The 20,416-nt window shown below is 42.1% G+C and overlaps 3 protein-coding genes across 7 annotated transcripts in view; 1 reads left to right on the forward strand and 2 right to left on the reverse strand.

Annotated features, from left to right (window-relative positions):
- LOC105355327 (NACHT, LRR and PYD domains-containing protein 12-like) overlaps positions 1-20,416 on the forward strand; it is a 1,049,862-nt gene that overhangs the window by 762,080 nt on the left and 267,366 nt on the right. The gene's annotated exons all lie outside the window — the stretch shown is intronic.
- LOC105355240 (protein NLRC3) overlaps positions 1-20,416 on the reverse strand; it is a 591,340-nt gene that overhangs the window by 165,459 nt on the left and 405,465 nt on the right. For 2 of the 3 annotated variants that reach the window (XM_023962226.1, XM_023962222.1), the window contains exons 1-2: positions 17,429-17,466; positions 3,665-3,667 (exon numbers count right to left, since the gene is read on the reverse strand). The exons of the other annotated variant lie outside the window; for it this stretch is intronic. The gene's annotated coding sequence lies outside the window, so the exon portion shown is untranslated. Of the gene's footprint in view, positions 1-3,664; positions 3,668-17,428; positions 17,467-20,416 lie in introns of those variants that run through there. 3 annotated transcript variants of the gene reach the window in all.
- On the reverse strand, positions 4-17,530 carry LOC110016799 (NACHT, LRR and PYD domains-containing protein 12-like). Of its 3 annotated transcripts, XM_023961911.1 has the most exons (15): positions 17,423-17,530; positions 14,540-14,677; positions 14,353-14,457; positions 14,011-14,127; positions 13,834-13,938; positions 13,328-13,447; positions 11,352-11,465; positions 11,105-11,183; positions 10,745-10,943; positions 8,805-10,605; positions 8,535-8,708; positions 6,613-6,786; positions 1,664-1,840; positions 450-623; positions 4-133 (listed from the first exon to the last, which is right to left on the reverse strand). In XM_023961911.1, exons 2-15 carry the CDS (start codon positions 14,623-14,625, stop codon positions 112-114), a joined length of 3,447 nt encoding a protein of 1,148 aa, XP_023817679.1. In that variant the 5' UTR covers positions 14,626-14,677; positions 17,423-17,530; the 3' UTR covers positions 4-111. The 3 variants fall into 3 exon arrangements, with proteins under 3 accessions (XP_023817679.1, XP_023817684.1, XP_023817687.1); XM_023961916.1 differs by lacking the exon at positions 11,352-11,465; XM_023961919.1 differs by lacking the exons at positions 4-133; positions 450-623 and adding an exon at positions 1,220-1,409 and having other exon boundaries at positions 17,423-17,529.

Below are 20,416 nucleotides of genomic sequence, written 5' to 3' on the forward strand. Positions count from 1 at the left end.
TTCCTCCATCACTCTGCTCTCCACCTCCCAGGAACACCGTCCAGTCACAACTTCTCTGCAGACCAGCTGCTGCCGCTGCTCCTCTCTGCTCCTCCAGGAGGAACATCAGACTCACCAGCCCAGCCCCGTCCACCTGCAGAGAGAATGTAGAGAGACAGAGATGAAGGAGTGTCTCCTGATCCTGGTCTGTCAGTCAGTGATGCAGCACAGCAGCAGAAAGAGCAGCAGGAGCTTCAGTCCTGTTCAGAGCAGCAGCTTCCTGTCATCTTCACCTGTTGGAGCTTCTGCTGCTCTGATTGGCTGACTGTTGTCCTGAAGCCTGTCATCATTCTCCTCAGAGCTTCACTGAGAAGCTGCAGCTTCACAGGAAACTCTGCATCTTTGCTCTCAGACTAACTTTAGGACCAAACATCTGGAAGCAGCTGGACTGACTCCAACCCTCTACTGACCTCAGAGTCTGCAGTTTGGAGTTTGGACTCTCCACCAGATCCTGGAGCTGCTGAAGATGAGAATACTGAAGGTCATTGAACATCAGGTCCAGTTCTATCAGGTGGGACGGGTTGGACTTCAGGGCTGAGTCCAGAGCAGCACAGCTGGTCTTTGACAATCTGCATTTCTTCAACCTGAATCCAGAACAAAGAGCTGAGTTTAAAGACAAAGTTCATGTTTTTCATCCATCACTTCTTCTAAAGAGTTCAGAGCTGAAGAAGATCAGAAAGTTTAGAAAAAGTCCAAAGATGTGAAGCAACAGCAGCAGATCAGAAGAGTCCAGCAGAAGCAGAGAAGAAGAACATTCAGGAACATTCAGGACAACATGCAGCTGCTTCAGGAAAGAAGTCCAGATGTGTGAAAGTCAAACATCAGCCTGTGGCTGCATCCAAACCAACTGATGTTTCTGCAGCAACAGCAGAAAAAGTCCACTTCCTCTTTCTGCTCAGCTCTTCTCCAAACAGCACTGAGTCATGGGAGAATTTCAGCAGCATGATGCTGGAAAGTCTTCATTCCAGTTTTCAGGAGATGATCTTCCAGTCCTTCTCTGCTGCAGCCCTTCAAGCAGAGACTTTCAGCTCCAACAGATCAAAGCAGAGAGAAGAAGGAAGTGATGAGGAAGAGTCAGCAGCAAATGTTGGACATTGATCCCTGATCCATGACTTCAGCTCTGAATGAAGAGTCAGAAGCTGCTGGGAGCTTTGATGGATGATGTGATGATGTTTGTGGATGAAAAGGTGAGGATGTTTGTGGAGGATGTGTCTGTCAGAGCAGCATCCAGCTGCAGCATGACTCTGTCACTGTCTGCTCACAAACATCAGCCGCTGGACTCTCAGCTGCATCTGCTGAAACACAGCAGCAGGACTCAGAGTGCATGTGAGCGTGCACGGCTGCTTCTTCTGCACGCGCTTTAAAGGAGTCTGTTGGAGCAAAGACACAAAGAAGAGCTGATGGCTGCAAGCAGAACTTTGTGGAGGACAAATGTCAGCAGACAGCTTTGAAACAAGCAGCTGCAGGAAGAAAAGAAGAAGTTCTTCTGCAGATCTTTGAGGAGAACAAGCAGCTGCAGGAAGATGCTGCTGCAGATCAGAATCTGGACATTTCTGCTTCACTGTGGGTCAACACAACTTTGTCATCATATTGATCTGAAAACAACTGAAACATGGAGTCTGACCTCAGAGTCTGCAGTCTGCAGTCTGGACTCTCCAGAAAACCACACAGATGAAGAACTCCTGAATCCTGCAGGTTCTTGTTCTCACTTAGGTCCAGTTCTGTCAGGTTGGACGGGTTTCTCTTCAGAGTTAAGACCAGAGCTTCACAGCTGATCTTTGACAAACTGCAGTCCTTCAACCTGCAATCAGGCAGAATGGTGTGTTCAGGAGCAATTTCTTTTAGATTTTGACCCAAAAACACGATGGTAAATTAAAATGCAGATTTGTGAAGAGTTTAAAATTAAGTTAAAACAGACGAGGATTTGAAATGTCCTTTATCATAATTAATTAATTATTACTAAACACATTTTTAAAGTAGATGGCAGAAATGCAGATTCATCATTATTCATCATCATTTACTTGTTTAAAAAGCACCTTCCACCACCAGCCAAGTTGACCTAAAGTTCCGTACACATGGACGACAAAGCACAAAAAATATTAAAGCATAAGATCAAATTGAAATATCGTGGAGACATAAATAGAAAAGAATAAAAAACTTAAAACCCAGTTAAGAGATTTAAACAAGCATAATAACAGGGCTAGGCTGATGCTTAAGCGCTGAAATGAAGGAAATATTCAGTTTTAAAACTCTCCAAGAGTGTGACCTCTCTAATTGCCGGTTGCAACTATTCTACAATTTAGGACCCAACACAGCAATTGCACAGTTCGCCCGAAAGTTACATTAGTTTGAGTGAACCATTAACACAAACTGGTCAGTGGAGCATAAGGACTTTAGGGGGGAGTACCTTAAAAGCAGACTGGAGAGGTAAGAAGGTGTTGTACCTGCCAGGGAATTTGAATAAAAACCAAATATTGCACTGGCAGCCAGTTCAAAGAGGCCAAGATTGGTGTTATGTGGTCAAACTTCTTTGCCCCACAAATAAATCTGGCTACTGCATTTTGGACCAGCTGCAGCCTGGCTATTGAAGCTTTGGGTTGACCTAGCATACAAAGAGCTGCAATTATTTAGTCTGGACAACGCAAAGGCATGGATGACAATGTCAAGGTCAGTTTTTGATATAAAAGATTTAAGCCTAGCCAGATGTCGCATCGGAAAAAAGCAGGACTTGGTCACAGCATTTATTTGGAGGTCAAGCTTCTGGGCTACATCACGTTTAATGCCCAGGGTTGGTGACCACACACTGCTCAAAAGGGGAAAGAGAGAGGAGATCAAGACCATGATCTTTTTGACCACTAGGGCTAAACACAATTACCTCAGGTTTGCTATTATTTAGGCCAAGAAAGTTTGCGGACATCCACAAGCTAATTTCAGGAAGGCAATAAATTATTGTGTTAATTGTGCAGAGATGGAAATGAATTTTTTTTTAAATTATGGAACCTATTAAACATGACAATCTCAAATCTAATTGATTTTCATTTATTTAAAGCTTTGATTTCAAAAATGTCAGATTAAATTGTTTTCTAAATTGTTTTTCTTCATCTTGAATCCTACATTGTGAAATTCATTTTTAAATGACATGAAGATTCAAGAAAACAAAGTTGCTGATTAATAAAAACTTGGAAAAGAGACACTGAAAGTTTTTCCAGAAGCAAAGCTCAATTAGACAGAACCCTGTTAAGAATCTTTAGCTCAGAAAATCCTACTCTGTGTTAAAGAGAATTAAACAGTGAGTCCGGATTTATAAAAAGAACTGGGATTACCAGTTTGGTCCTAAAGAACTCATGACCAGGACTGCTGCTGAACTAGTTCAGATAGTTAACGGCACATTTCATGGGAGAGAGATGACAGAGCAATGCAATATCTGAGTGTCTGACAGTCACAGACCCAACAACAGTCTGAAGAATCAAAAGTCACAGATCATTCTGGCTTAAAGTGGGAATCTTCAGTTAGAGAACAGATTTCCACAGCTGTGACAGCATCAATGTTTCCACTTGAACTGCTGAAGTTTCCATGAGGTTCAACACAGATTCAGATGAAGACTGAAGAGGACAGAAAAGAAAACCAACTGTTCCAATGAAAAGTTTCTGCAGACACAAAACACTCTTATTTCTTTTTTAATCAGAGGAACAAAAAGCCCATTTAGAAACTTGTGGAAATGTTGGATTTCATGTTGGAGTTTTGGAAACAAACTATTAGAAATGTAGGGAAATTTAGGTCAGCATGAAGTTTCTCTGCAGAAACTCAAAGATGTTCACCACAATAAAATAATGAAGCAGAGCTAAACATTCCTTTCTCTCTTCATCCTGACTGAAAAAGCAGGTTGTGCAGAAAAACAGCAAAAAAAAAGTATTTAGTTCTCCTTTGAAAGCATTTCCTGACATCTCTAAACTGTAGAGGGGCCTTGAAAAACATGAGGATCCACGGGACCCAAAATGTCTGAATGTGGTCCTGCAGAGGAGCTGCTGATGGTTCTGCTGGTAGTCTAAGGGTTTCAGTCGGTTCAGTTTTGGAGCTTCTAAAGAACCCGCATGTGTTTGCACATTTTCAGGTCTAAGTCAGTAACTAGCTGTTTCACTATTGCTGTGTCATTATGTAAAACTGTAATGTAAAACAGAAAATGTAAAACTAAAATCAACCCAATATTTCTTTAACCAATCATGCAAATACAAGTTTTCACTTTCTCACCAAAAATTACAGTTCTTGAACATTTAACTATTTATATATTATTTCTCCCCAGTTAAACGTAAACATAGTCTGTTTCAGATAAATTTCAAAACAGAAATATTTGTGTCAAAACAAAAATGCAATTGACAAAAATGAGCCCCAAATATACCTAAGCCAGGATGAATGAAATTTACAATAATCAGAAGCTCAAATTTGCCATGTTGCAGGCCTGTTGTCCGGACGTGGGATGTTCATGTTAGGTCTTTTCCTAAGCACGTTACAAGGTCCAGATGCAAACTGGTTGTAGCCTGACAATAAACTTTGACGGTTCTGTCAGAAACAAACTTTATCGTGCGTATGTTCCACTCACTAGACCAGGGGTCGGCAAACCAAAATTTTAAAAGAGCCAAATGGAACGAAAAAACAAAAAACAAATATGTCTGGAGCCGCAAAATATTAAAAGCCCTATTTAAGCCTCATAATGAAGGCAACACTTGCAATATGTATCTATTTCAGCTAAATTAGCCTACTATCAAAATGACTAAGTTGCTACAAATACATAATGAGCATTATTAACGATTAAATATTTATTTGCCCTGCAGTGCATTCTGCGGAGAACGACGCGTCACGTGACTGCTTTGATCAAATTAAAGAATTGTAATAAAGAAATCCGATTTTTGATGTCATTTTTATTTTGAGGATTCGAACAAAAAACAATAAAATGGAACGTGCGTGACGTGCCCCTCTCTGGGAACTAAACAGAATAAAACACAGCCTGAGTTTATAAAAAGAAAACAGCAGCCTTTTGAAAAGGGAAAGTATATGAAATCAAATTAATACACTTAAGTTTGATTTCTGTGCAAATGCCAAGCAAGTCAGTCCAAGGGTAAAATGCACAACGACTTTCATTCAGCTCGTTAGCTGGTTTGTCACAGTCATATCCACCAAAAAGGGCAGCTTTTGGAGCCACTCAGTATCTTCCAGTTGTGGGTAGTTCAGGTCTTTACTTTTCAGTAATGTTTTCACGTGTTCGAAACAGATGACAAAGTGACGCAAAACGTCACCCCTGGACAGCCATCGGACTGTGTTGTGTAGCAGGAGATCAGAATATTCGCTTTCAACTTCATCAAGCAATGCACGGAACTGACGTTGGTTCATTTACATCAGCCACCTGCCTAGCGGTCCACTGCCCTGCTGGTAGAAACGTGTGTCGCAGGCTATGATGCAAATCTTCGTTGACAGAAATGTTGAAATTTAATATTTCTTCTACACATTCTTACAGCACTCAGTATCTTCCAGTTGTGGGTAGTTCAGGTCTTTACTTTTCAGTAATGTTTTCACGTGTTCGAAACAGATGACAAAGTGACGCAAAACGTCACCCCTGGACAGCCATCGGACTGTGTTGTGTAGCAGGAGATCAGAATATTCGCTTTCAACTTCATCAAGCAATGCACGGAACTGACGTTGGTTCATTTACATCAGCCACCTGCCTAGCGGTCCACTGCCCTGCTGGTAGAAACGTGTGTCGCAGGCTATGATGCAAATCTTCGTTGACAGAAATGTTGAAATTTAATATTTCTTCTACACATTCTTACAGCATTGGAAAACATTAAGAATGATTGTGTCTTGTTTTTCCTCCTACAGAAACCATATTAAAAAAATATATATATTTCTCTCCCCCATCTTTTTACATTTTCAAACATTTTTGAAAATGCTCCAGGGAGCCACTAGGGCAGCGCTAAAAAACTGCATGCGGCTCCTGAGCCGCGGGTTGCCGACCCCCGCACTAGACTCATGTCTTCATCGTGCAGTCCCGGTGTTTTCAGTCACTGTGTTAGTGACTCAAACTACACAGTCCCATGCAGGCTATGCTATACAGCTAGCTAAGTCCAGATGACTAGCATGCTCACACCCTTAAAGTCCTCAACAACCTTCAAAACCATAAACAGGTTATGCTAAACTTACTTTACATTTGTTCTTAACACACAGATCTCATTGGACTTCTTAACGTATTTTCTTAATGTTTTATCTCTGCTGGACCACCGCGAGTGTATCACCTTCTCCTCATGATGTCATCATTTCTCCTTTCTCTCACTCTTCCTTATGCATCATTTAATCCACTTAAGAACAACAAAAATATATTCTGCCCTCTTTATCACTGACATAGCAACAAAAATACTATGGCAAATGAGCAAGATTATAAAATACATTTCACCAAAGTAAATTCAAAACAACAAGAACAAAAAAATCACATTAATGTAACAGTGTTGTTCTGTAGTCTTGTCATCAGTCAGTCATTTGTACTCATCATATTAATCTGAACACAACTGAAACATGGAGTCTAACCTCAGAGTCTGCAGTCTGCAGTCTGTACTCTCCAGGAAACCACACAGATGAAGAAATCCTGAATCCTGCAGTTTGTTCGAGCTCAGGTCCAGCTCTGTCAGGTTGGACGGGTTTTTCTTCAGAGCTGAGCCCAGAGCTTCACAGCTGATCTCTGACAAACTGCATCTCTCCAACCTGAAATCAGAGAGAAAAGTGTGTTCAGGAGCAATGATGCAGCTGGAGTGGCACACCGGTTGAAAAACATTGGTATAGACCCTTAAAATATCTTTTAGATCAGTTTGTAAGTAAAAAAATTATTTTCTAAACCTGAACTGAGCTCTTCAATTAAAACTCACTGATTCTCTTTCTCTCTTCATCCTGACTGGTAAAAGCAGGTTTTGCAGAAAAACAGCTTAAAAAGTCTTCAGGTGTTCTCTGAAAGCCTTTCCTGACATCTCTAAACTGTAGAGGGGCCTTAAAAAAACATGAGGATCCACGGGGCCCAAAATGTCTGAATGTGGCCCTGCAGAGGAGCTGCTGATGGTTCTGCTGGTAGTCTAAGGGTTTCAGTTGGTTTAGTTCTGGAGCTTCTAAAGAACCTGCATGTGTTTGCACATTTTCAGGTCTAAGTGAGTAACTGTTGAGCGCAGCTCCGATCTTTCATCCGCGTGGTGGATAGATGAAGAAGACTCCGGGACAGGATCAACTTTAGCCTCCTCTAGGCTTATTTATTAAACATTGAGCACGGAACAAATTCGTGTCTCTCGTACATCAGGGCTCATTCATTTTTTTTTTGCGAGTGATGTCATCAACCCTCGACACAGAGATACCACAACAATGACTCATGGGAACAGAAGTGACTCATGGGAAATGGAGTAGAAAGAGTAAGAGTGAAATAGTTTACATATAATACTTAACAGTAACTAGTTGTTTCACTGTTGCTGTGTCATTATGTAAATAAATACGCTGTGTACCGGTCAAATGCAGAGAGTAAAATTTAGTGAGGTCCCCTGTGTCTGCTGCTCCCAAAGTCCCATTTCTGATACCAGAAATCTTTTAGGATCTTCTTCAATTTCTTGGTTAGCTGATCTAACCATCTTCCTTTGGCCAGGTAGCTCTGTCCCCAGCCTTGACCATAAACTACATGCAGAGGTCCTTCACTCTAACCAGCAAAGATTTAGTGTCTGTTTAAGCACCAGAACTGAGAACCAGAAGCTAACCTAAATACTATTTGAAATGAAAGAACAGGTTCTGATCCAAGCTTGGTTCTGAATAATAACTGAACCAGGTCTGTGTGAAAGTTAATGGAAAATAGTGTTTGGTGTATTCTTGTATAGCCATGTACTTGTATACATGTAGACTTGTATTCCTCGAGGCCCAAAGCGCTATACAGACACAGTCCCATTCGCACATTCACACACATATTTACACACTGGTGGTGCCCTCGCTGCCAAACACTGGCGCCAACCGTCCACCAGAGTAAAGGCGGGGTTTAGGGTTTTGCCCAAGGACACTTCGACATATGGGCAGGCAAAGTGGAAATCAAACCTTGTCAGTCTGTTGCAGTTTGATCTCCTTATTTCTCTTCATAAGGAGCTGCTGCTCTGTGGGTCAGAAATCTGCTGCAACTGTTTCTCCTTTTAAATCTGCAGTTCTGCGATTGAGTCATGTTTTCTTTCAAAGAACACAGAAAACATTAACTTCTCCCAGATATGAACACCTGGATGGACTTATGTTCTGCTGTTAAGTGTGTTGCAAAAACCCAGGAGAACATTTGTAACCATCAGTTAAGGAAAAATCTGGATTTTTCTCTTTTCTTTGTACTTCTATGCAACAGTCCTCTGCTATTTCCTCTGCACTGATATCTATCTGACGCTTTTTCCTGAAAAAAAAAAAAAAAAACAAACTTCTTGAAGAGAATGAATGTTTAAATAAAACCTGACCTGAGTGTCTCCAATTTACAGTCTGGACCTTTCAGTCCAGCAGACAACACCTTCACTCCTGAATCCTGCAGCTTGTTGTTACTCAGGTCCAGAACTGTGAGTCTGGAGGACTGGGACCTGAGAACTGAGGACAGAGCTGCACAGCTTAACTTTGAAAGATTACAGTGACTCAGTCTGAAAGAAATAAAGACAGACAGCAGTTATTGAAACTTTCATGTTTCCACTCAGATTCATTTGTTCACTGAAGGTGATTTTCCTGAGAGTTCTTACAGAGCTTTGTTGGAGGCTTTGATCACTGGCAGCAGCCTCAGAAGAGCCTCCTCTGATGCAGAGTATTTCTGCAGGTCAAACACTTCCAGATCTTCTGATGACAGTAAGAAGAAGACCAGAGCAGACCACTGAGCAGGAGACAGTTTCTCTGTGGAGAGACGTCCTAACCTCAGGAACTGTTGGATCTCCTTAACTAGAGAACCATCATTCAGTTCATTCAGACAGTGGAACAGGTTGATGCTTCTCTCTGCAGGCAGATCCTCACTGATCTTCTTCTTGATGAACTGGACTGTTTCCTGATTGGTCTGTGAGCTACTTCCTGTCTGAGTCAGTAGACCTGGTAGGAGATTCTGATTGGTCTGCAGTGAAAGACCCAGGAAGAAGCGGAGGAACAAGTCGAGGTGTCCGTTTGGACTCTGTAAGGCCTTCTCTACAGCACTCTGGTAGAACTGGACTGGACTTTGTTTCAGTTTGAGAGTCATTAAGGATCTTTTCTTCTGTGATCGTTCTTCCTCCATGAGGTTGAGTCCAGAGGGGATGAAGGTCCGGTGGACATGAAGAGCAGCCAGAAACTCCTGAACACTCAGATGGATGAAGCAGAAGACCTTATCCTGGTACAGGCCTCTCTCCTCTCTAAAGATCTGTGTGAACACTCCTGAGTACACTGAGGCTGCTCTGATATCGATGCCACACTCTGTCAGGTCAGATTCATAGAAGATCAGGTTTCCTTTCTGCAGCTGCTCAAAAGCCAGTTTTCCCAGAGACTCCATCATCTTCCTGCTCTCTGGACTCCAGTGAGGATCTGTCTCAGCTCCTCCATCATACTTGACCTTCTTGACTTTGGCCTGAACCACCAGGAAGTGGATGTACATCTCAGTCAGGCTCTTGGGCAGCTCTCCTCTTCCTCTGCTCTTCAGCAGATCCTCCAGAACTGTAGCAGTGATCCAGCAGAAGACTGGGATGTGGCACATGATGTGGAGGCTGCGGGATCTCTGGATGTGGGAGATGATCCTGCTGGCCTGCTCTTCATCTCTGAACCTCTTCCTGAAGTACTCCTCCTTCTGTGGATCATTGAACCCTCTGACCTCTGTCACCATGTCAACACACTCAGCAGGGATCTGATTGGCTGCTGCAGGTCGTGTGGTTATCCAGAGGCGAGCAGAGGGAAGCAGGTTCCCCCTGATGAGGTTTGTCAGCAGATCAGCCACTGAGGTGGACTTTCTAGGGTCATTTAGGATCTGAGTCTTGTGGAAGTCCAGAGGAAGTCGACACTCATCCAGACCATCAAAGATGAAGAGGACCTGGAAATGTTCAAAGCTGCAGATTCCTGCTTGTTTGGTTTCAGGGAAGAAGTGATGAACAAGTTCCACCAAGCTGAACTTCTCCTCTTTCAGCACATTCAGCTCTCTGAAAGTGAATGGAAATGTGAAGTGGAGGTTCTGGTGGGCTTTGCCTTCAGCCCAGTCCAGAGTGAACTTCTGTGTTAAGACTGTTTTCCCGATGCCAGCCACTCCCTTAGTCATCACGGTTCTGATTGGTTCTTGTCTTCCAGCTGGGAGTTGGAAGAGCTCTTCTTGTCTGATGCTTGTTTCTGCTCGGTCTGCTTTCCTGGATGCTGCTTCAATCTGTCTGACCTCATGTTCTTCATTCAGCTCTCCTCTTCCTCCCTCTGTGATGAAGAGCTCTGTGTAGATCTCATTCAGAAGGGTTGGGTTTCCTGCTTTAGTCATCCCCTCAAACAAACACTGGAACTTTTCCTTCAGACCAGATTGGACTCTATGTCGACAAACTGCAGCAGATCCTGAAAGAAGACAACAAACAGTAAATCAACTCTCTGCAGCCCTGAATGATGAGGGTTTGAATCCCTGTGGTTCCATGTGTTCAGACATCAGTAAATCTTCATTTCTCAGCAGCTGAAACCTTCAGAGAAATCCTCTTACTGCTCTGCAGTCCATCAGCCAGCTCCTCCTGATTCATTCTCCTCAGGAAGTTCACTGTGATCTTCATCAGTGACTCTCTGCTGCTCCTCTGCTCTTCATCTTCATCCTCCAGCTCCTCCTCATCCTCTCTGTGACTCAGAAGCTTCTGGATCTTCTTCAGCTCCTTCTTGACAAAAGTGACAATGTTGTCCTCCAGCAGCTGCAACAGAATTCCAGATGAATGAGCCAATCAGAGTGAAGTCATGGAGCCAAACATCAGCTCCATGTTGGACACACTGACAGTCCACTGGTGTCCAAAGTGCAGCATGGAGACGACTGTGGACAGAATGATGGAAAAGTAGTTGTTGTTCATGTACAGACCAGAAAGATGGAGTCCAGCTGTGTTTGATGCTGCTGGACAGACGGACCACTGGGAGTCTCTGAGCTCTGCTGGTCCAGTCTGTGGAGAATCAGCAACAATCAGATTCTACTGGACCCACTGGTGTCCTACAAACACTCAGTAGAATCTAGAAGATCTATTCTGTGTTTGTGGAAAAGTTCCAACACTCACTGCTGCACACATGAAGATAGAAATGTCTGTGAGAAAGAACATTTACATACAACTCACCTCTCTGAACCAGAAGATGATTTAAAGTTGATGAAGCCACGCTTTGACCGGTCACTCCTGAAGGAAACACTGCTGGGTTCAGATCCAGATCCAGTTCTGAGTCTCTGTTGGATCCTGATAGAAAAACACTTTTTTTAGTTAGAAGTGAGTTTCTTTCATGATGGTGTTCGATGAGTTCTTTTGGATTTGGATCATCTCAGATCATAAATGCATCATGAATGCTGTGGTTTTCAGAACAGCAATGATTCCAACATTCATTCTGACTCACAGGTGAATCACAGTCAACTGGATCATTGATTCTCATTTAGACCAGAAGAAAATAAAGAATTTAATGTTTGAAATTGTTGATGAGATACAAAGAAAAACTTTCTATTTAAAAAATGTAATAGAGACTAACCATTATGCATCATTATATTTTCTGTGGTCAAGTATAAAATTAACTTTATGAATAACTTTCAATAACATTGTTAGAGTTCATGTAGTTATCATTTGCTCACACACTGCCATCACCCTAATATAATTGTGTTTCAGTTCTGTCTTTCAGTGAGAAAACACTGACGTAAAATGTACTGATCATACAAGATATATTTCTGTTCTCCCTGATTGAATGACCCATTTTTATGTTATCAACCAATATAGCCAGACTGCATACACCGGGAAGACAGAGTTGCACACAGATGGGTTCCCGTTGCGATCAGATCAAAAACATATGAAGGAGCTTGAGAATGAAGCGCCCTAAAAGTCAAAACTAAGATTTTGCATTAATAACGGTAAGCAACCAGGAGCCAATGAAGAGCTTTGAGGATAAGGGAGATGTGATCTCTGCGGGTCAAGATCCTCGCAGCAGAGGTCTGGATCAACTGCAGGCGTGACAGCTCCTTCTTGTTCAGGCAAGAAAATAGACTGTTACAAAAGTCTAGCCGTGTAGAAACAAAGTCATGAACAAGAAGTTCTAGATCTTCATATGACACCATTTTCCGTAGTTTAGAAATATTCCCCAACTGGAAGAAACAGTTCCTGATCAGCTGTTTGGAGTGCTGCTCCACATTTCTAAAGCTGGGTTTGACAGCCTGACCAAGAGAACCCAAATGCTGCTTAATCCCTGGTATAGCATCATCGGGGGCAATGACTAATGTTTCTGTTTTCTCTGAGTTTAGCTGCAAAGAGTTTTTAAAGAGCCATTGTTTTATCCGCATCGGGCAGTTCATCAGAGTCCAGCTTGTGTATTTCTGAGGGTTCAAAAGAGCAATATGGCTGGATATCATCAGCAAAGAAATGGTAGGAGACATAGTTGAAATCCTGATTGATCTTTCCAAGGGGGATTATGTATAGAAATAGAACAGGGCCCAGAACAGAGAACTGAGGAACCCCACACAGTAAGTCTGCTGAGTGAGACATTATGTGGTGAGAAGAGCTTCCATGAATTTCCATGACACTGAAATTACGACCAGATTCAGTTCAAAGCTCTGCTGTTTGTTTGGGATTCTGAACTCTGTCGTAGCTTTACTTCAACAACTTTCTCTGAGGGTTTCTGAGCTCCAGAGGACACTTGGACTTGCTCTGGTTTTAGTCTTTGAAACCATTTGGAGAAGAAAAACAGAAATCACAGAAAATGGGAGGAGCCAACATGTCAGTCAGAAATGCTACAACTCTTTGAATTTCTGTAGTCCAGTAAAAATTCCTCATTGACCTTTAGACTTTGTGCTTTGGTTGATAAGTGAGCCTAAGATCTGGAAAGACTCAGAAAATCTCAGAAAACCAGTTTCATTTGGAATGAATTCTGTTCACTCAGTGACCTGAAGGACTTCAAACCATCAGAGGATGATGACATCATCCCTGACATTTTTATAGACTGTTTGTGATTTGGAGCTAAAGTTACTGTTTGGGTTTCCCTCCAACAATCAAATCCCATCTAAACACTGACTGTGGAAAAAGATTAATTGACAGATCTCTGTTCACTAGAAACTGCTTCTTACTGTGAGTCTGAAGGTCCTGGTTCAGTTCTGAAGGTTGGAGGATGACCTTTGAACCTGTCACTCTTTATGGAGCCACTGTTGGAGGCTGCAGACTGGACTCTCTGTGTGACCTGTTGACCTCTGCAAACACCAAACCATCAGAGTGTTGGAGGATCTGCTTCTTCATGAACAGCTGATGGACTTTGACATGAACACAGACTGAGCTGTTTAGTCTGGAATAACATGACATGTTTGGATCAACAGTTTCCAGCTTTCAGCATTTTCTGTCAGTCAATCCAGACTTTTTTCTAGAAAAGCTGATTCCAATTCTCCATGTAGAAATGTAGAAATTCTGAGAGCAGAAAGTCAAACTAGAACAATGTGATGTTTGGAAAGCATGAAAATCTGAATCCAAGTGAGTCTGATCAGAGAGATCCAGAACTGAACCAGACCTCAAGTCCTTCATCTGAAAACTGTTGATCATCTGAACTAGAATCCAGCCTCCAAAAACTCTGACAAACACTCACTGTTTCACTCCTGAATGGATGTCCTTGGAGGTTATTGGTAAATCCTTTGATCTGTCACTCCTGTTGGACCCCCAGCTGGATTCAGATCCGGGTCTAGCTTGGTTCCTGTAAACAATGAAGGTTGGAGGTGTGAGTGCTGAACTCTGATATGCTTCTTTAACTTTGACAAACACTCACCTTTCCACTCCTGAACTGATGTCTTTTAAGTGAGGAATAGAAGCCAATGATTTTTTAGTCTTGGAGAAAACACGGCTGGGTTCAGATCCACTGTCAGTTTGAAACATCTGTTGGATCCTGATGGAAAAACATTTGTTTTTTCAAAAATTCATTTTTTTTTGTCGTTGAGGTTTTTTTTAGATTATCTTCCATGTTGAACTATTGAACTCAGATCATAGTAAAATGCCCCCTTCTGACAACTGTGTGACACTGCAGGTGTTGTCATTGTAGGCAAAAAACCTCCAAACGATCAATTGCATCCAAAACTTGTACTTTATTACAAACTTTTATCCAAACACTTACTGTTTCACTCTTGAACAACTGTTTTTGAATTCATTTAAATAATATTCTGCTGCCTCACTCTTGTTGGACCCACAGCTGGATCCAGATCCAGATCCAGGTTGGTTCCTGTGAAGAATGAAGGTTGCTGGTGTGAGTGCTGAGCTCTGACATGGAGAAGATCATGGACAGTTGGAGATCTTCATCTCACCTCTGAGCTTTGATCTGGTTGTCATGGTTACCATCTCTGCTTTTAGAGGGAGGGGCTCCCTCCTGTGGTTCCTCCCACTGATCCATGCTTCTGGATTCACTGGATCCACATCAGCTCACACACACCTTCCACCTTCACCTGCAGAGGAAACATGTCTTCTTCACCTCTGACAGTCATCCCGATTGTTACCAGATGTGGTTCTGAGTTCTGTACTCTGGATACGTTTTGTTTGTTTGTGTCAACTAAGCTGATGAACCGACTTATTGGACTGTGTGGAATGTTGTTAGAATTGGTCATCCTGGTTTTAAGATTAAGCTGTATTGATGACCCATTGCAGGATCTTCTTCTCTTTTATGGTGGTGTTTCCAAACCAAGCATTTAGTCCACTGGTGAGGATGTTTTCAACCCCCTGTAGGTTTGGGTGAGGGTCCAGCGCTTGAGTCCGGCCTTCTTTAGCAGTATGATGAAGTACAGCCTCTGCTTGGCTTTCTTCACAATGGCAACAATGTTTCTTTCCCAGCTGAGGCTGTTAGTGATCTGCACACCCAGGAACCGGTGGCAGTTGGTCCGCTCCACCACAGTCCAGAGTGGCTGATATTGCGGTGCTTTCCTTCTATAATCCATGATTATTTATTTTGTTTTTCTACATTGAGATCAAGGCTTATTGTCCTCGCCGTAGATGGTGATCTCTGTGTGCAGACTCGTCCCCTCCTCTGATGAGACCAAGGACAGTTGTGTCGTCTGCATACTTAATGATGATGTTGTTGGAGTCCGGGGAGGTGCAGTCATAATGTACAGTGAGAAGAACTTTGGACAAAGGCGGCACCCCTTGTGGTGTTCCTGTGCTGATTGTCTGCTCTGCAGAGACCTTCTTTCCCATCCTCTCCACCTGTGGTCTGTCCGTGAGAAAGTCCTGTATCCAGTTTTGGGTGGATGTAGATACTCCCAGTTCGGCGAGTTTTTCAGTGGTCCAGGAACAGTAACCGAGCATAGGGGTTCTTCATTGGTGTTGCAGGGCGGAGTGAGGTGGCATGTCCGCCGTGTCTTCTGCTGATCTATTGGGGCGGTAGGAAAACTGATAGGGTCTACTGATTCATCAACCAAGGAGGCTAGACAGCCAGCATAACTTCTGGGCTGTCCCTTCCCATCTTCCACGCTTGCATAGCGGCTTCTGGATCCCGGGAGACGAGCCTGCTGCAGCCTGTCTGTGAAGAAACTGGATTTTCTAGAAAGGACTGTATTTGTATTAGTTCGTAACTCCGTCAGTTTCTTACACACAGAAATAATGAATAACGACTCAGAGACAGTTACTTATCTTTTGTAGATTTACTCCGCACAAAGAGCACAGATTTGTATCCAGGGTTACAGACAGATGAACAAGATACATTCAAAGTCTGAACAAAGGGGTTCAGCAAAAGGCCTGGCATATATACCTTGCATTTGCATATTCAGAACCTCATTCGATGGATCATGGTGTGACAAACACACCTACAGACTGTTGCAGGCTAGATGCTCGAAGGTCAGAGCACCTAAAGTGTCAGATCTCTTGCAGACATTTGCCAGAACGCATACACCAGAACACACAAAGATGAAAAGGGAGGATGTTAAAGGAATGTTTGCGAGACAATAGTCTTGGTTGTGCTCTGTGTGGAGTGTAATATAATTTTGAGATGATAATACATAGTAAATCGAGGTTAAGCCATTAATGTGATAAAAGGTAAAAGTTAGTTTAATAAAATGCAAAAGGGAGTGTCTAACTATTCTGTTTCTAATCATTCCTAACACTGTCGCTGCAAGATCCCAGCGTGGGGTTGGAGCTCCGGGTGGGGGTTCAGGATATTTGTGTCAATATATGTCTCTGTGAGTTGTTTGTTCCAACCTCAAAAGAGATTCCCAGTTGTACTTGATATGAGCGAACACTGTTCAGACTCTATTAGACGAAGACAGAACCAACAACAACAAAACAAAACCTGACTTCTTGACTCCATAAGAATTCTTTATACCATGGTCCAGGTGAATACTTGATTCTCATTGGCTGCTGGATGTGCTTGCTAACACAGGTTCTCAGGAGAATGCTGGAAAGATGCAAAGATAATCGTTTTCTCCCAAGGGTGTCACCTCCACCTTCACAAAAAGTCGTAATCAACAGGGACGCCTAAAAAAAAGTTCCAGTCACATAGCAGAAATGCTTTGTATCACTGCACTGGTTTCTTTAAAACAAACTTTAGCTTCATCATCTGGACAAAAACAGTAAGGGGTGAACTTCTCTCTGAACTGATGCTTTATGTAACACATTGTGATGATCAGCAAACAAAAACTGACTAACTTTCCTTTGCCCCTTTTGAGGACGGTGCAGACTCAGGGCGTTGTCATGTTACTCTGTCAACGCGCAGCAGGAGGTAACAAATAGTCCACTTTTTGTAGGGGGAAAAGCAATCCAAACCGAAAACAATAACAATAAAGTATTAAGCCAAAAAATTTGGCTTAATGGCCTTCGAAGTGTGGATTATCAGCATTAACTCACTTAGCCGAGGCAACAGTCCTCCGCTTTGCATCTGATTATTTAGGCTTCAACGGTGTGCTTAAATTTCTGATAATGCACACTTTCGTCGTCCTTTAACCCTTACATACATTATAATTGTCTTGGATTATTAAAAACACATTAAAAGCGGGAAAGAACATCCACAGATCAAACTGAATCCGAGTTTCTGGAAGAAGGACCAGATTTTCTCAGAACCATCTCAACACGCCTGCATGAAAACTTTCAGAGTCCCCAGGCTGTCAGTGACCTCTGATTTGTTTGTTTGCTCCTTTTTTTCCTCACAGATCAAACAAAACAGCTTCATGATGAGAGCAGAAAACAACTTTTTCACAAAGACTCACCGTGACAGAAGAAGAAAACGGAGGAAACTCCAACGTCTGTGTCTGCTGGACAAACTCTGCTGTCTCTGAGATTGACAGCAGACCTACTTCTGTGTGTGTGCGTGTATGGGTGCGTGTGTGTGCGTGTATGGGTGTGTGTGTGCAGGTGGGTAAGTGTTTCCTCTGCATTTACAAGAAATGGTGGGACCGCAGCTGTAGCAGTCAACAAGCAGTAGAGAGAGAACCTGATTGTATTTCAGAACTAAACTGAAAGTAAATTTTTTTTATCGTCTTTTACTCTAAATATTCTCCATGAAAGTTAATCCTAAAGGAACTGAAGGAGGTTTCTCTTCTGGTAGGATTCAGTTCATCTGCTTCACAAAGACTGAAACAAAGATTATGAATCAGAAATTGGAGAAAAAACCTTCAACTCTGTACTTGATGCTGAGAAGCAGAGCAGAAGAGAACAGTTCAGAGGATCTCAATGTTCTTTCCTCTGGAGGAAAGCTGCAGCCAAACCCTGAGACTTATGCTATATTCACACCATGCAACTGACATGTGATAAAGAACACTTGTTCAGCACAAACTGCAGTGTGTCAACAGACAATGAACTGCATGTAAACGCAAGAAGAAAGGCTTCTTCTACTGTTTACTAGTCTGTGTCCGCCTCCTACAGCTGAAAGAGGCTCAATGTCAAATCTCCAAGAGGTCTCAAATGCTTTAGTTTCATGTAATTCAGGCCGTGCACAAACCATAATCGTTAATTTCTCCTCCATTAATGGACAATTTTGAAATTTAGGTGGTTACACCTTTGTGTTTATTGACACTGATTCAAAGTGACATCACACACGTGACTACCAAAGCCACAAAGGAAAAGGAAGTGGTGGTGGAAACAACAAACAGAATAGTTGGCACAGATGAGTTTTTGACTTTCATTTTAGAGGTAGAAAGGTTCTGCTCTCTGCTAAAGAGACAGAACGTCTCCTTCTAAGAAGAATCCAGAGTTCCTGATCACAAACATCAACTGAAGCCCAAATCAGAGCTGATCAGACTGCATGGAGCCCAAGCTCCAGAAAAGAGGAGAGAAGAAGAAGTCGTCCACATGAAGCTTCACCTTAGAGCAGGGGTGTCAAACTCATTTTGGTTCGGGGGCCACATTTAACCCGTCTGATCTCAAGTGGGCCGGACCAGTAACATAAATGCAAAATAACAGCTTTGTTTTAGTTTTTTACTCAGTTGGAAAAAATGCCTCAATCAACATAGTAGCCTAATGACTTGGGGCCAATGGATCTCAAATAAAATTAATTTCAATTAAAAAAAAGTTGGTCTATTCAAATTAATACAGACTGAATATTTTACTGACACTGAAGCAATCCAGAAACTTTTTTTTATGGTGAGTCTCTTAGTGGTGCTGAAAGTCATATTCTTTGAGCACTGCGATGTTGATGACATACAAAGAATTTGGGTTTTGCATTCAGCTTCGTGAAAGAAAGAAAAAAAAAACTGTCCATTTTTCCTGGAAAGCTCTTCACTCCACTTCACTTTTTGACAACATTTTGGTCATTAGGGTGTCGATAATGATCATCCTTATAGCAAGACAACAGCAGTAAGGCTCCAAGGACCACTGTGGATGAGAACCATTGATCCACTTTGTTCCTCTGTGCTGATGAAGCAGAGTCCAGCCTCTTCCTCAGTCTGGATCCAGAACAGCTTCAGGAAACACAGAAGCTCTTCTAAAGGAAGAAAGGAGCCGGTTTCTGGATAGGAGCCGCTTGGTGGCCAATTAAACATTTGAAAATAATCAAATGATGAAAATCAAATAAAAATCAAACATAAAAGTCAGAGACATAAAGGGCTCATATCTTAACCAATTCTTCCAGAAACATTGAGGATGTAACGTTACTTTTTCTACCACTGCTTCAAGTTGGCGTAAGAGCTGAACATTGTCGCCCCCTGCTGGTGGAAATAGCACATTACAAGCGTGGAAACATAAACGAATGGGATTTTTGTGATCCAGAACATTTGACATTATTGATAAAAACAAAAAAACAATCGGAGCGTTTATGTTTCCACGCTTGTAATGTGCTATTTCCACATGGTGTGTCCAGTTGAAGATGATTTAGTGGATGAAGAAGCTCAGATAATACTTTTTCCACCATGAGAGGGTGATAAGACCACATATGGATGTTGGAAAGAGAAACTTTTTTACATTGCTGATCTAACTTAATTATTTGCTTCAGTTAAGATTAATAATTTTTTTGTTAAGTCAGTTTAAAAATAACACCTAGGTTTCAGACAGTTATTTTGCTTTCATTCAAATTAATTCAATTAAGTAGGTGTAACTTTGGTGCTGCTGTTAGAGCGGCACCGCAAGGGATTGTGGGATACCATTCCCTTTGCCTGTCTGGACGGATTTGGGTTTAACTGTGGCTTTTTGACCAAATGTGTTTAGTTGTATAGCAGTTTTACTGTGTTTTGCCGAGTTATTTGTCGTACTTTGCTCAGGTTTCCACACCATGAGTGAGAGGGTGAAATGAGTGAAACAGGCCCCAGTCCAACATTTGAGATTGTTGCTGTCAGACCTGCAGACCATGAAAATGGTCAGAAACAGCAGGAATAGCGGTTGATTTCATGTCAGATGAGGATTTTGACATCAACTGAATGGGATTTTTGTGATCCAGAACATTTGACATTATTAATAAAAACAAAAAAACAATCGCTGCTTCGCCTCTCTGTAAACAAACTAACCTTCAACTGAACCTGCTCCCGACTAGGTTATGTTCAGAGCATGAGTTGCTATGGCAACTTGACATACACTGGAACATACCTCCATTTCTGGAACTGAAAGCTGGGGTTATCAACTTCCTTAGCCTCAAACTTATCGTGGTAACTATAACCTGCTTCCTAGAATACCCCCCTGACTGATTTGGTTTGGTTTGTTATTTTAGCCATCATGTATGAAGAAATCAGACCTAGAATTACAGAAAAAACATTTTAAAAAAAATCACAAACTTA

The sequence above is a fragment of the Oryzias latipes genome, chromosome 2 (assembly GCF_002234675.1).
Source record: "Oryzias latipes chromosome 2, ASM223467v1".
NCBI classification, from domain to species: Eukaryota; Metazoa; Chordata; class Actinopteri; order Beloniformes; family Adrianichthyidae; genus Oryzias; species Oryzias latipes.